Raw genomic sequence first — 16,453 nt, 5'->3', positions numbered from 1 at the left:
TACAATCAGATTAGCCATGATCTGATTGAATGGCGGAGGCGCTCGGGGGGGTCCGGGCAGTCTACCCGTGTTCCTAATTCTTATGTTTGTATTTCCTTTTCCAGCACAGATCAAATTGGGTGGACCTTCGTTGGAACAGATCAACCCACTTTCTCACCATCTTCTTCAATTCCATTCTCTCTCTCTTGAAATATTGCAGAATGTCTCCTAACCCCATTTATCCTAAATGCTTCAGGTGAAACTCCATTTCCACGTGAGCCTGATTTCCGATTTCCTGACCGTTCATATGAACAGACAAATTTGGAGCAGGTCATTCAGCCCTTCGAACTTGTTCCATCATTCAATAAGATCATGATTGATCGGAATGTGGTCTCTACTTTCCCGAATCAGTGATCCAATTAGACCGTGGCTGATCTTCTACCTCGATGGCATCTTCCTCAATATCCCCATATCCCCTGAAGTCTTTAATATCTACACATCTATCTATTGATTTCTGTCTTGAACAAACTCACTGACTGAGCCTCCTCAGCCGCCTATGGTACAGAATTCCAAAGATTCACCAAAAAAATGAGGATGAAATCTTTGCTCATCTCTGTCCGAAATGGCCTGCCCTTATTGGCTTTAGACAACCCAGCCAGGGGAACATCCTTCCTGCATGCCCCCTGTCAAGTCTTGGAAGAATTATGCAATTGAATTGTTTTGGAGATCACCTCCCATTCTTCTGAACTCTCGAGAATACAGGACCAGTCTCCTCAATCTTTCCTCATTGGACAATCCCACAAATCAGTCTGATTAATCTTCGCTGCACTCCCTCTATGGCAAGTATATCCTTCCTTAGATAAGGAGACTTAAACTATATACAATACTCCAGGCAGTCTCGCTATGGCTTGAAACAATTGCAGCAACACATGGTTACTCCAGCATTCAAATCCTCTTGCAATGAAAGACCTTTTGCCTTCCTAATTGAACCTGCATGTTAGCTTTCAGTGATTCATGAACAAGGACACCCAGGTCCCTTTGGACATAAACACTTCCCAACTCTCACCATTTAAGAAATACTCTGCACCTCTGTTCCTCCGACCAACTGGATAATTCATATTTTTCAATGTTATATTCCAAATATGCCATATTCTTGCCCACTCAGCCCATTCTCCAATATGACTTTTTTTCTGATACTAATTGCTTTCAGCCCCTCATTCTTACTGGACCCTTGGTTGTCTAGTCTTTTTTTCTATATTTTTCTGTGAGGGAGGCAGTGGCATAGTGGCCCTGTCACTGGACTAGGAATCCAGAGACCCAAGGCAAGATGTGGGAACCCGGGTTCAAATCTCACAATGGTGAAATTTGAATTCAATTTTTAAAAAATCTGGACTTAAAAGTCGATTGACATAAAAACCCATCTGGTTCAGTAATGCCTTTTAGGGGAGGACTTACCTGGCTCCAGATCCACAGCAATGTGGCTGTCTCTCAAAGGAAGGGCTATTGGGGATGGGCAATACGTGCTGGCCCCGTCAGCAGCACCCTCATCCCGTTAAAAAAAAAGACAGACGCAAGGTATTTCTGTCATTTCCCTATTCCTCATTATAAATTCTCTGGTCTCTGCTGATCTTTGCCGTTTTACATACCGATGGATTCTTTATGCCCAAGTGGGCAGGATTGCATTTTCCCAAATCTGCCGAATTCAACTCACTCCTCTTTACAACTTACTTTCCAAGTTTGGCAGCGAAGCATTCAGTGCCTTCTTCCAAGTCATTGATATGAATTGTAAATAGTTTAGGCCCAAGCACTGATCCCTGTGACACTCCACACGTTACATATTGTCAACTCAAAAATGACCCATTTATTCCTATTCTGTTTCCTGTTAGCTAACCACTCTTCTATCCATGTGAATATTTTACCCCCTTCTTCATGAGCTCTTATTTTGTAGTAACCTCTGAATGGGACATGTTGCCAAATGCCTTTTGGAAATCGAAGTACACATCTACAGGTTCGCCTTTATCCATGTTGCTTGTTACTTCCTCAAAAAGCTCCAATAAATGAGTCAAACATGATTTTCCTTTCACAAAACCATGCTTGATTGCATTAAGGGTTTCTAAATTAAAGGCATACTGCGAATGCTGGAATCTGAAACAAAAACAGAAAATACTGGGCCATCTCAGCAGGTCTGAAAGCATCCAGGGAGAGAGAATGGAGCTTAACGTTTCGAGTCCCGGTGACTCTTTGTCAAAGATTTTCTAAGTGCCTGCCATAAAATCCTGAATATTAGATTCAAGCCTTTTCCCTACAACAAACGTTAGGCTAACTGGCCTGCAGTTTCATGCTTTCTGTCCCCCTCCTTTCTTGAATAGAGGAATTACATTCACCATTTTTCAACCTGATGAGACTTTTCCACAAACTAGTGAATTTTAGAGAATTAAAACCAATGCATCTACTGTCATCAGCCACTTCTGTTAAGACCCTAAGAGATGGAGTTACCAGGGCCCGAGGACTTATCAGCCATTAGTTCTAATAGTTTTCTCAGTGCCCTTTCCTGGGTGATTGTAATTATTTTAAGTTCATCCCTTCCTTTCACCTCCTGATTCACAATTATTACTGGAATGTCAATTGTGTCTTCTACAGTGAACACAGACACAAAATCCCTGTTCAATGCAACTGCCATTTCTTTATTCTCCATTATATTCCCCCAGGCTCACTCTCTGGAGGACCAACTCTCACTTTAATTACCCTATTCCTTTTTAAATACCTGTAGAAACTCTTCTGTTTTTACTTTTCTCACTAGCTTTCACTTATACTCTAATTTCTCCCTTTTTTGAAGTCATTCTTTGCTGTTTGCTACATTCTATCCAATCTTCTGACCAGCCACTAATGTTTGCGGAATTGTAGGCTTTTTGTTTCAATCTTTAAACTTCCTTGGTTACCCATAAATGATGCATCCTTTGGGTCTTCCTTTCCCGTTGCAAATGCATCTTTGCTGAGAAATATCTCCCCAAGTACCTGCCAGAGTATCTCAGCTGACTTATTGCTTAACCTAATTTTCCAGTTCACTTTAGCCAGCTCTGCCTTCATACCCGTATAATTTCCATCACACGCAACAATTTGCATGGAACAATTTTACCAGATTTCTTTCCTGATCGTGCAATCTTCAATTAGATCACCACAAATTGTCCTCTTCAGTAGAAACAGATCCCCGTTGTTGCTGGAATCTCTGAAGAGCAATACCTTCACAGTCATGGGGTAATTGGAATGGCATGTAACGAAAATGAAATGTCGCCATATTCCCAGGTGACTAAAGGCTGCTTTCCCCTTTGAGAGAGAGCTGACTGGTGGTGATTTAACCTGAGGGTCCCTCACACCTTGAGGGGCAAAGTTGAGGGTGGGGCCTTTATGAATAACCTCAGCCAGTACGGGAATTGAACCCACGCTGCTGACCTCGCCCCGCATCATGAACCAGCCGCCTAGCCCTCTGAGCTTATTGATGTTATGTTTCCTTCACCAGTGACGACTGATTTGGCCGCAAAACTTTGATGATTTGATTTGGGAGTCTTGAGGTGATGAAAGGTGCTATAGAAAGTTTGGTTCTTTCTTATTATGCCTTGTGCTTGCTGCTTTGTAATTGCATTCTTGTATCACTGTTCTAATTAATATGCACTGCCTCTTTTGCATATATAAATTTTTAAACATTTATCCATGCTGAGCTGCAATTGGTCAAAGAAGCATGTTTTGAGGAGTGTCATAAAGGAGAGAGAGAAAAAGTGAGAGAGAGGGAAAGAGTGAGTGAGAGAGAAAGAGTGAGAGAGAGTGAGTGAGAGAAAGAGTGAGAGAGTGTGAGTGAGAGAGAGTGAGAGAGAGTGAGAGAGTGAAAGAAAGAGTGAGAGAGAGAGAGAAAAAGGAGTGAGAGAGAGAGAGAGAGAGAGAGAGAGAGAGAAAGAGTGAGAGAGAGAGAGAGAGAGAGAGAGAGAGAGAGAGAGAAAGAAAGAGAGAGAGAGACTGACTGGAATCTCACCTGAATAATCCTGATGATTATCTGGATAGCTTTGAGCCCTGGGCATCCAAGATTTGGGATAGCTATCGCTGCAAAGTAAAGCAGAGTGTTAGCTTGCCTGCCCCACTACGTCCACTGAATAAAAAGTGGATATTCTAAGGGTCAAATCTTCGTACAATTTGGGCATGGATGCCAGAAGTCTGTTCAAATATTCATCTTCAAGAATAATTAAGAACAATGGTCCAGAGACAACCTATCACCTCGAGGAGGACAAGACTGGGGTCCCACCATCTCTTAAACCCACACGCCATATTGGGTCATTCCATAGACCATAGCAGCACGAGTCTGTTCCAGCTCCGTGAAAGAACCATCCGTTTTGTTCCCCTTCCCCACATCTGTCCCCATACCCTTTTATTCCTTTTCAAGTATTTACCCTACTTCCCTTTGAAAGTTAAAACTGGATTTGCCTCTATCAATATTTCAGACAGTGTCTTCCTGATCACAGCAATTCAGTATGAAAACATTTTCAGCTCCCCCTCTGGTTCAGCTAATGATCTTAAATCATTACCGACCTGCCTGCCACTGGAAACACTTTCTCTCTAACCAAACCCCTCAATGTTGAACAACTCCATTAAGTCTCCCCTTAACCGGCTCTGCTCCAGAATGAACAATTCCAGTTTCGCCAAAAGCTTCATGGAACGGCAGTCCCACATTCCTCTGTGGTGCTTCTTCCTCTCACCTTTCTGCACCCACTCTTCTCAAAATTACACTTCTTTTTGGGAGTCTTGTCCCAAGTGTGAGGACTGTACTTCGGCACATGGGCCAAGTGTCAGGAGGAGGCAATGGTGCAGTGGCAATGTCACTGGACTAGTAATCGAGAAGACAGGTCTAATACATAGATTCAAATCAAATAATGCATTTTTAAAATCTGAAATATAAAGCTAGTCTCAATAATGGTGACCCTGAAATTATCATCGGTTGGAGTAAAAACCCATCCGGTTCACTAATGTCCTTTAGGGAAGGAAATCTGCCGTCCTTACCCGGTCTGACCTACACGTGACTCCAGACCCACAGCAATGTGGTTGACTCTTAACCTCCCTCTGAAATGGCCGAGCGAGACACTCAGCTCAAGGGCAATTCGGGATGGGCAACAAATGATGACCCAGCCGGCCACGCCCACATCCCGTGAAAGGTAAATCTCGATTGAGAATCTCCTCGGAGTGTGCACGGTAATGGCTGGGTCTCTGCGAACAAGGGCTGGGGAGTTGGGTGTGCTGGTGACTGGCCAAACAGCCCGAGGCAGCTGCCGGGTTAACTGTTGGAGGAATGAGCTGCGGGGAGGAGGTACCGCGCGCTCTGCGCAGGCTGGAGTAGCCTGGGTATCCGCTCCAGTCACCAAGGTGGGCAGCTGACGTGGCAGAGTCGGCAGCTTCTTGATTTTGCCGCTTTGTAGAATGATTGAGGAGTGAAATGAAATGAAATGAAAATCGCTTATTGTCACAAGTAGGCATCAAATGAAGTTACTGTGAAAAGCCCCTAGTCGCCACATTCCGGCGCCTGTTCGGGGAGGCTGGTACGGGAATTGAACCGTGCTGCTGGCCTGCTTTGGTCTGCTTTCAAAGCCAGCGATTTAGCCCTGTGCTAAACTAGCCCCTGTGTGGAAGAGGAGGAAAAACCATGGCCGAGAAGAGGCAACTATTTATGGATATGAGTCACAAAAGGAGAGAAAATGTATACCGTTGTACACCCAATTCAACAATAGCAGAGAATTGGCAGCTGGGGCCCAGAATTATGATGCAATCAGGCTTTCAACCTATCGGACAGCATGCAAGCTGCGACTTGTGCAAAAGAGGTGACAGTCTTTGGCGACTCAATTGCGTGTCACAGCCAAGTTCCTTTGAATCCTCTCTCACTCCCCACAGCCACTGGACAGCAGCAGCAATATCAGCTAATCTTTCTCCTCGTTAGCCCAGTGATGATTTGCAGGGCTCCAACTGTGAACCCTGCAGTGATCAGAACATCATTGCAGTGACGGACTCTACTTCAGTTTCTAATGCCAGCCACTTCAGATTAATGCTGAGCCCCACACAGAGTGAGCCACGACCAGGCCGACATCATGACGGTTCATTGGTGAAAACAAAAGGTACAGGTTTAAGTTACCCATTCCGCCTCAATGAGGTTGAGAGTAAAAAATGAATAAATCATGGAATAGAATGACTACAGTGCAGAAGCAGGCCCATCGAGTTTGCACCGACCCTTCGAACGAGCACTCTACCCATATCCACACACCCAACCTCCCTATCCCCGTAACCCCATAACCTAACCTGCACATCCTTGGACACTAAGGGGCAATTTAGCCTGGCCAACCCACCTAATCCGTACATCTTTGGGAGGAAACCGGAGCACCCGGAGGAAACCCACACAGACACAGGGAGAATGTACAAACTCCACTCAGTGACCCAAGGCTGGATTTGAACCCGGGTCCCTGGCGCTGTGATGCAACAGTGCTAACCATTGTCATAGAATTTATAGTGCAGACACGGGGAGGATGCGCAGACTCCGCACAGACAGTGACCCTAGCCAGAATCGAACCTGGGACCCTGGAGCTGTGAAGCAACTGTTCTATCCACAATGCTACCGTGCTGCCCCTTTATTTATTTTTTTCCAATTAAGGGGCAACTTAGCGTGGCCAATCCACCTACCCTGCACATCTTTTAGGTTGTGGGGGTGAAATCCTACGCAAACACGAGGAGAACGTGCAAACTCCACACGGACAGTGACCCAGGGCCGGGATTCGAACACGGGTCCTCAGCGCCATAGGCAGCAATGCTAACCACTGTGCCACCGTGCTGCCCACAAAATGAAGATGCCATTCCCTTTAAAGGAGCACTCAACTGTGAGCACAGATCTTCACTAAGGGAACTCTTGCAGCCTCACAACTATAAACACACTCACTGTATTGAAGGTGCGTTTAGGATGGTTCTGCTAAATCTTCATCTTTCAACTCCAGCTCCCTTCACTCCAGTAGATCTAAACCTCTGCCCCAGCTGGAATTAGCACAGGCACAGGATCAGATCACCTAACATTTTATCAGATACGTTACACTGCCGATTGATATGTCGGCATGACTGGGTGGGTAGCATTCCCACCAGCGAATCAGAAAGTCATGGGTTCAAGACCCAGTCCTGAGAATTGAGCACAAACTCCGGCCTAGCACTCGCAGCTCAGTGCTGAGGGAGTGCTGCACTGTTTGGACGAGACGTTAAACCAAAGGCTAGTCTGCCTTCAAATAGGTGGAAAAGATCCCACGGTATTATTTCAGAAGAAGTGAAAGCAATTCCCTCCCCGCCCCGCGTCCCCCAACCCTGGAGCAACATTTACACCTCAATGAACGTAATTAAAGATTAGACTATCTGGTCATTAGCTGATTGTGGGATCTTGCTGTGCAATAACTGGCCACAATGTTTCCTACCTCCCAACAGTGACTCCTCTTCATAAGTGCTTCATTGGCTGTGAAGTGCTTTGGGATGTCTGAGGTTGTGAAAAGCACGATATACAAATGCAAGTTTTTGGGGGGGGCTTTTACATTCCCTCAAAACATACTCATTCCCGAGGGTACAAAATATCACCAGCCTGTTCTATTTGTCCAATTGATATTCTTGCTTTTGACATTTTAAGACAGTATGCAGTATAATGTGGAGCTAACTGCCTTATTCACAATGAAGTCAACATTACAAGAACTTGAATATATAGTCAAATTCCGCAAGGTGCTTTCACCAGGGGTGATTTTCAAATGAAATCTGACACCGAGTCACATAAGGAGATATTAGGACAGGTGATATTAGGATAAGCTTGGTCAAAGGGGTAGGTTTTAACAAATGTCTTAATGGAGGATAGAGAAGTGGAGGGGGCTAGGGAGCGAATTCCAGCAATTAAGATTCAGACAGTTGACAGCTACTAATGGTGAAGTGATTGATTAAAATTGAGGACGCACTAGAGCCAGAATTGAGAGTAGACAGCACGGTGGTGCAGTGGTTAGCATTGCTGCCTCACGGCACCGTAGACCCGGTTTCGATCCCAGCTCCGGGTCACTGTCCGTGTGGGATTTGCACATTCTCCCCATGTTTGCGTGGGTCTCACCCCCTCAATCCAAAGATGTGCAGGGTAGGTGGATTGGCCACGCTAAATTGCTCCTTAGTTGGAAAAAATATATAACTGGGTACTCTAAATTTATTTAAAAATGAAGAGAATTCTCTTCAGTTTTAGGGCTGGAGATGAGAGACGAGGGGCGATGAGGGATTGGATTGGTTTATTGTCACGTGTACCGTGGTACAGTGAAAAGTATTGTTCTGTGTACAGTACAGACAGATCATTCCATGCAAGAAAAAAAACCCACATAATAGGGCAAACATAAAATACACAATGTAAATACATAGGCACAGGCATCGGGTGAAGCACACAGGAGTGTAGTACTACACTCGAACATCAGGATACATTTTTTATAATTGAGACATTGTGGAACCAGGAATTAAGTTGGATCAATGAGCACATGGGTGATGGGTAAAGAGGACTTGGGGCGGATGAGGATGAGAGATTACCTGTCTAGGGGACTGTCGAGAGACGGACAGCTCCCTGATGCTGAGTTCTCAGGGCTGCTCATCGACAGCGGGTCCAGCATCTGTCAACAAAACAATAACAAGAAATCTTCACTTGAATGAGTTCAACAGCTGACATGAGAAAACGAGCAAGTCGAGGAAGCAGAGGTGTGCCAGCAGAGAAATTCAGTGAGCTCGCAAAATGGGACGTTACTGTTCCGGTACAGAGTGGCTCCTGCAGCACTACCTCCTAGCTGGTTTCCTTCTGAAAGGAATTAGAATAAGTCATGGGAATTCACTGGTCAAAGTTAAATTGTGCATCTTTAGATTAGAAAGGCTGATGTTGAAGTGTGACAGAATTGGGTCACGGAGAGATCTGAGGGAGTCAGGAGTGCATAAGGGCAGAGCGAAGAAGGTGGCACGGTGACACGGTGGCTAGCACTGCTGCTTCACAGCTCCAGGATCCCAGGTTCCATTCCAGCCTCGGATGACTGTCTGTGTGGAGTTTGCACGTTCTCCCCGTGTCTGTGTGGGTTTCCTGCAGATGCTCCGATTTCCTCCCACAGTCCAAAGATGTGGATTGGCCATGCAAAATTGCCCTTAGTGTAAAAAAGGTGAGGTGGGGTTACTGGGTTACGGAGACAGGGTAGAGGTGTGGGCTTAAGTCGGGTGCTCTTTCCAAGGGCCGGTGCAGGCTTGATGGGCCGAAAGGCCTCCTTCTGCACTGTAAATTCTGTGATTCTATGATCATCTTTTCCAGTGGGATCATTAATGGATTTGGATTTGATTTGTCATGTGTACCGAGATACATTGAAAAGTATTGTTCGATGTAGAGTTCAGACAGATCATTCCACACATGAAAAACATAGGACATGCATAGATACACAATGTAAATATATAGGGACAGGCCTTACAGTTCAAGAAAATCCCAGATTCAACCCTTGGCCTGTGCCGAATTATTTAATCTCAGTCAGCGATCCAGTACAGGGGATATAAAGTTGGCCTCAGGATGCTTGACTTGTGGCGGGAAAGACCAATCCCAGCAGACATTGGTGTGTGCGCGCGTGTATGTGTGCATGTGCGTGTGAGGAAAAGAGCAGATTTAGTGCAGATGCCGCCATGCCAAAACAATCCACCAATACCCACTGTCTCGATTCAAACAAAATATGGCTACTTAAGGGGCCACCAGCAAACACATGGTATCAAACTCTTAACGTCCTTTCGGCCCATCAAGTCTGCACCGGCCCTTGGACAGTGTAATGTCTTCAGGAGAAGTGTGCCGAATTAGAGAAAACTGGCAAAAATAGCAAGAGGAACTTTTTTTTTTTTTTTTTTTTAAAGCAAATTGTTAACGTAGATGTCAATAGGTAGTTTATGGACAACTACACCCAAAGGCCCAGGCCTCAAAGTAAACAGACTTAAGAAATAATTTCTTCACATCTGGAACCCTCCAGGTTATTAAAAACAGAATGCAACCAGTTGGGCCTGATAACATCGCTTTGTTCTCTGTGGAAGCTCTGATCTTTTTAATCCTAATGACATACCGTTTTTCCATAACCTGTAACATTCCAACTTTCCAATTAAAACTCTCCCTCCGTCTTGCAGTCCCTGTACTCTCAGTGCGGTGTGTGAAATGGTTCCTTCTGGAATTCTTTTTAACCAGGTTTAGATTGAACTGTAAGATGATTTCCCAATTCTGATTCACTCAGCAGAGGGGATATTCGTTATCTGTTTACCTAGTGAACTATTTTCATTCTTTTCCAAACTCCTCAATCAGGTCAGCAATTGGAGGCAATTTCATCCAAATTGATGCAGTCGTTTATCTGAGTTGATCTCTTTCATCCAAGGAATTATAAACTTAGATATCTATGAAGAGGTCCTTCCCAATGACACACTGATCACTACCACGATAGAGAGTGAGCTGGTACATCACTGTCACTACAGAGAGATTCCTTACTTGGTCCATGCTCTCGGGAATGAATTCGCCTTCACTGTTGATGCTGGTGTAGGATCCATTGCGTGCTACTTGCTGCTGCCCATCTGGAATGTATCCGGGTGGCGGAGAGCTCCGATCGGACGTCTGGGAAGCTGAACACAGGAGCAAAAGATTCAGAGTTAGCTATTAACACAAACCAAATCTACAAGGCAAAGCAAGAACCTTATAGTTCCCAGTGATAGGTCACCGGTTAAATGTGTGAAGTAGCAAAGCCAATGGCAAAGGATCATCCAGATCATCTCTGCTGCATTTATTTTAAACAGGAAGACAGAATGGGAATGGTGATCAGGGAGGAAGAAATCTGGAATTCTTGGGAAAGGGTATCACGGAATCTGGAGCCAAGGAGGGTAAACGGAGATGAGGAAGATATCATCTAACCGAACAGCGAGGGGATGAGTGCTTACGGCTGCTCCTAATATTCCTAAATGCAAGGCTAGAAAGGAAAGCATTGGGAAAGGAAGTGAGCAGGCAGAGACTGACATTTGTTTCGCTCTCACTGTCTTGGTCTACACATGTAGAATGAGTCACTTAAGATGCCTGGAACTCAACAAAGAGTCAACATCATAGGCAGTGCAGAGGAGAAAACAGTTCAATTGTCAAATATTTCATTCTCAATCTTTGGAAAAGGGAATTATCACAAAGGATCAGAGTGTGTGAGATAATACACTCCTGTTAAAGACTCGGACATGGGGAAGGTTGAGGATTATAGCCCAACTACCTCATCATAGAATCCCTACTGTGCAGGAGGCCATTCGGCCCATCAAGTCTGCACTGAGCCTCTGGAAGAACACTTCACCCAAGCCCACTTCCCTGCCCGATCCCAATAACCCCTTAACCTAACCTGCACATTCCTGGACACGAAGGATCAATTTAGCACTGTCAATCCACCTAACCTGCACATCTTTGGACTGTGGGAGGTAACTAGAGCACCCGGAGGAAACCCACGCAGACACGGGGAGAACGTGCAAATGCCACACAGTCACCCGAGGCCAGAATTGAACCCGGGACCCTGGAGCTGTGAGGCAGCAGTGCTAACCACTGTGCCATCTGACCCCAATTAGAACAAAGAACAAAGAAAAGTACAGCACTGGAACAGGCCCTTCGGCCCTCCAAGCCCGTGCCAACAATGCTGCCCGCTTAAACTAAAATCTTCTCCACTTCCTGGATCCGTATCCCTCTATTTCCATCCTATTCATGTATTTGTCAAGATGCCCCTTAAACGTCACTATCGTCCCTGCTTCCACCACCTCCTCCGGCAGCGAGTTCCAGGCACCCACTACCCTCTGTGTAAAAAACGTGCCTCGTACATCTCCTCTAAACCTTGCCCCACGCACCTTAAACCTATGCCCCCTAGTAATTGACCCCTCTACCCTGGGAAAAAGCCTCTGACTATCCACTCTGTCTATGCCCCTCACAATTTTGTAGACCTCTATCAGGTCGCCCCTCAACCTCCGTCGTTCCAGTGAGAACAAACCGAGTTTATTGAAATGAAATGAAAATCACTTATTGTCACAAGTAGGCTTCAAATGAAGTTACTGTGAAAAGCCCCGAGTCGCCACATTCCGGCGCCTGTTCGGGGAGGCTGTTACGGGAATTGAACCGTGCTGCTGCCTGCCTTGGTCTGCTTTCAAAGCCAGCGATTTAGCCCTGTGCTAAACAGCCCAAACCCCCATTCAACCTCTCCTCATAGCTAATGCCCTCAATACCAGGCAACACCCTGGCAAATCTCTTCTGCACCCTCTCTATGGCCTCCACATCCTTCTGGTAGTGTGGCGACCAGAATTGAACACTATACTCCAAGTGTGGCCTAACTAAGGTTCTATACAGCTGCAACATGACTTGCCAATTCTTATACTCAATGCCCCGGCCAATGAAGGCAAGCATGCCGCATGCCTTCTTGACTACCTTCACCACCTGTGTTGCCCCTTTCAGTGACCTGTGGACCTGTACACCAGGATCTCTTTGACTGTCAATACTCTTGAGGGTTCTACCATTCACTGTATATTCCCTACCTGCAATAGACCTTCCAACATGCATTACCTCACATTTGTCTGGATTAAACTCCATCTGCCATCTCTGCGGAACACCACTAGTCACAGCCCTCCATTCAGAAAAGCACGCTTCCATTGCTACTCTCTGCCTTCGATGACCTAGCCAGTTCTGTATCCATCTCGCCAGCTCACCCCTGATCCCGTGTGACTTCACCTTTTGTACCAGTCTGCCATGAGGGACCTTGTCAAAGGCCTTACTGAAGTCCATATAGACAACATCCACTGCCCTACCTGCATCAATCATCTTTGTGACCTCTTCGAAAAACTCTAATCAAGTTAGTGAGACACGACCTCCCTTTCACAAAACCATGCTGCCTCTCCCTAATACATCCATATGCTTCCAAATGGGAGTAGATCCTGTCTCGAAGAATTCTCTCCAGTAATTTCTCTACCACTGACGTAAGGCCCACCGGCCTGTAGTTCCCTGGATTATCCTTGCTCCCCTTCTTAAACAAAGGAACAACATTGGCTATTCTCCAGTCCTCCAGGACATCACCTGACGACAGTGAGGATCCAGAGATTTCTGTCAAGGCCTCAGCAATTTCCTCTCTAGCCTCCTTCAGTATACTGGGGTAGATCCCATCAGGCCCTGGGGGCTTATCTACCTTAATATTTTTCAAGACGTCCAACACCTTGTCTTTTTGGATCTCAATGTGACCCAGGCTATCTACACCCCCTTCTCCAGAATCAACATCCACCAATTCCTTCTCTTTGGTGAATATTGTAGAAAAATTATAGGAAAACAACTTGAGATGATAATGTGGAATGAGCAACTTTCAAAGCCAATAACTAATTGGGGACAGTCAACAAACAGGGATTTTTAATGGGAAAATTATATTTATGTAAAGGAAGTCAGAGGGAATATGGCATATGTATGGGTTTCCAGAAGCATTCGAAGGTGCCACTTGTGGATGGTTTAGCACAGTGGGCTAAACAGCTGACTTGTAATGCAGAACAAGGCAGCAGCGTGGGTTCAATTCCCGTACCGGCCTCCCCGAACAGGCACCGGAATGTGGCGACTATGGGCTTTTCACAGTAACTTCATTGAAGCCTACGTGTGACAATAAGCGATTATTATTATAATAGACATTCACGGAATTTAAAGAATTTGACCATTAAAGGAATATAAAGACAGGCATAAGAGCATACGGAACAGGAGCAGGTGTAAGCCATTCAGCCCCTCAAGCCTACTCCATCATTCAATAAGATATTGGCTGATCTGATTGTGGTCTTAACTTCATTTTCCTGTCTTCCCCCCATAACCCTAGACTCCCATAGCCAGTCAAAATCTGTCTAACTCAGGCCTGAATATATTCAATGACTCAGCCTCCAGTGGCCTCTGGGAGAGAGAATTCCAGAGACTATTGATCCTCAGAGAAAAATTCCTCCTTATCTCTGTCTTAAGGCGAAGTGTGAACAGGCAGTAAGGGCAAATGGGTGTTCAATAATCTGATGAGATCGGACTGATGTGTGCTCACATTAGTCTTTGATCTCTTCCATTACAACAATGACTACGCTTCTCAAGCAGTGAGATGTCCTGAGATCGTGAAAGGTGCGATTGACTTTCCTTTTCTTTTCTGATAAATGTTTGGATGTGGGTGCAAGAGGAATTTTACTCAGGTTTTCTGATAGTACAAAGTTAGGAAGCATGGTAAGCTAACAGGAATAAAACAGGAAGTCAGAGGAAGACAGGCAAGTTAGAGGAATGGGCAGATGCAGTTTCATGCACATTTTAAGAGAATTTACCAGAGAGGGTAAATTACGAAGGACTTTAAAAGGGCTAATAGTGAAAGGGTGCTTCCAACAGTTAGCAAATTAGTAACAAGGGGGCATGAACTTCACATGATCAAGAATCCCTCCTGCATCACTTACTCAAAAGTCTTAAATCTTTCCCCAAAGTCACAACTGACGTATTTAAAAAGTTAGAACGGTGCCACCAACTTCTCTCTCCTCCCCTATTCATAAGTGTAAGTTGGCTTATTTAAAACTGGACTATTAAGACAATTTGATTTTTACTCGTAAAAGCAACTCATCTTTTTAAAAATTCTTTCATGGTATGTGGGCGTGGCTGGCGCCAGCATTTGCTGCCCATCCCTGATGACCCTAGAACTGGGAGGCTTGCTCAGCCATCTCAGAGGACATGTCAACCACATTGCTGTGGGTCTGGAGTCACGCACAGGCCAGACCGGGTAAGGACGGCAGATTTCCTTCCCGAAAGGAACATTAGTGAACCAGATGGGTTTTTACGACAATCGTTTCATTTTCATCATTGGACTTTTAATTCCAGATTTTGCCGTGGTGGGGTTCGAACCCGGATCCGCAGGGCATCTCTGGATTGCCTGCCCAATGGCGATACCACTATGCGTCACTGCCTCGATCATGCATCTGTGTTCAATATATATCGAATGCAGGCTTGCAAAGAATAGGATTCTTGTACCATAGTTAGAATAAATTTCTCACTGAGTTTTGGAACACGGGAATGCAGTACTACGAGTGTCAATTATAAAGAGCCGGATAGAAAAGATAGGAATTAAATAGAAGAAAAATGAAACAGAAAGGTTTAAAAAATGAGAGGAATGGAATGGACTCCAATGGAGATTTAGGGCCAGCACGGCTATGATGGGCTGAATGGCCTCCTACGCGGTAATTACAAACCACAACGTACCTATCAAGGGCAGTCTGTTTTTCCTTTCTGGGCCCACGTAGACTGTGCTGTTGTCCAAATCATCCAACGTTTGCAATGCCTCCACATTGCTGAGGTTTGTTACCTAGACAACAGAGGAAAAATCAAAGTTTGATTAAAAAAAGGACAAATCAAAACATTCAAAATAATCACCAGATATATACCGTACATGGGCTCATGTAGCACCGCCAATATGGTCTGTCCCGATCTAACAATCCTGCAAAGAGGTTAAATCATGGTTAGAATGGGACAATGGAGCAGAGATGTTTCTCCAGGCGACTAGGACAATCAGGAACAGTTTAATGCTGAGACACAACAATCATTTCAAGCTGGGTTTGCTCAAACTCATTTCACATAGGATCCTTCGAAGTCACCAAACAAGGGAGATCCTTAACACTTTAAATCAGATATTCCAACCTTGATCTAGGTAAGAAATCTCACAGCACCGCTCCAAAAGCTTGTGATTTCAAACAAACCTGTTGGACTTTAACCTGGTGTTGTGAGACTTCTTACTGTGCCCACCCCAATCCAGCGGCTGAATCTCCACATCATAACCTTGATCTAAAAAGTGCTCTGCCTAATCTCAAAACAACAGCTTCCACTAAACCAACCTAACACTTTTCGAGCCATTCTGTGACTCCGCAGAGCAAGACTGACAATTCCTGTAGAATCGGGCATTGCGGAAGTTTGAGCAAAGGCTCAATAGAAAGTGGTTTGTCACTGACCAGATTCTGCTCACCTACAGCCAGCAGAGGGCAGCTGAAGCCAGAATTGAAAGAACAGTATCTAATGCACTCAAATACCCATCTCCCTGCACTCTGTACGGTGGGTCAAGCATTTGGCAGAACATCTGTCACACTGACTGCCCGAGTGAGATACTGCAGGCATCAATGCCATTTGACTATACATCATCCAGGGTGGACTCCCCACCATAGATATTTCTATTAATGCCTTCACTGCTCAAATACCAATGCTATTTATTTCCCCTGCTTCTGCTTTGTGAGCTTCTCCCATGATTTTGCCACTCCCTCCATGCTTCGGGAAGCGTAGCACCCCCCCCCCCCCCCCCCCCCCGAATTTTCCCTGTGTGTACCAGGACAGGCACCCGAGTGTGGCGACTAGGGGCTTTTCACAGTAATTTTATTG

At 45.2% G+C, this 16,453-nt stretch overlaps 1 protein-coding gene across 3 annotated transcripts in view; it reads right to left on the bottom strand.

Moving 5' to 3' along the window:
- The window catches only part of map3k2 (mitogen-activated protein kinase kinase kinase 2), a 267,110-nt gene that overhangs the window by 137,227 nt on the left and 113,430 nt on the right, over positions 1-16,453 (bottom strand). For all 3 annotated transcript variants that reach the window (XM_072468674.1, XM_072468672.1, XM_072468673.1), the window contains 4 exons: positions 15,290-15,392; positions 10,535-10,665; positions 8,581-8,660; positions 4,004-4,071 (listed from right to left, as the gene is read on the bottom strand). In XM_072468674.1, the coding sequence (XP_072324775.1) occupies positions 4,004-4,071; positions 8,581-8,660; positions 10,535-10,665; positions 15,290-15,392 (382 nt within the window). The remainder of the gene's footprint in view (positions 1-4,003; positions 4,072-8,580; positions 8,661-10,534; positions 10,666-15,289; positions 15,393-16,453) is intronic.

The sequence above is a fragment of the Scyliorhinus torazame genome, chromosome 2 (genome assembly GCF_047496885.1).
Source record: "Scyliorhinus torazame isolate Kashiwa2021f chromosome 2, sScyTor2.1, whole genome shotgun sequence".
Taxonomy (NCBI): Eukaryota; Metazoa; Chordata; class Chondrichthyes; order Carcharhiniformes; family Scyliorhinidae; genus Scyliorhinus; species Scyliorhinus torazame.
Note: the sequence above shows the minus strand (reverse complement) of the source record. Positions and strands in the feature narration are given on the sequence as shown.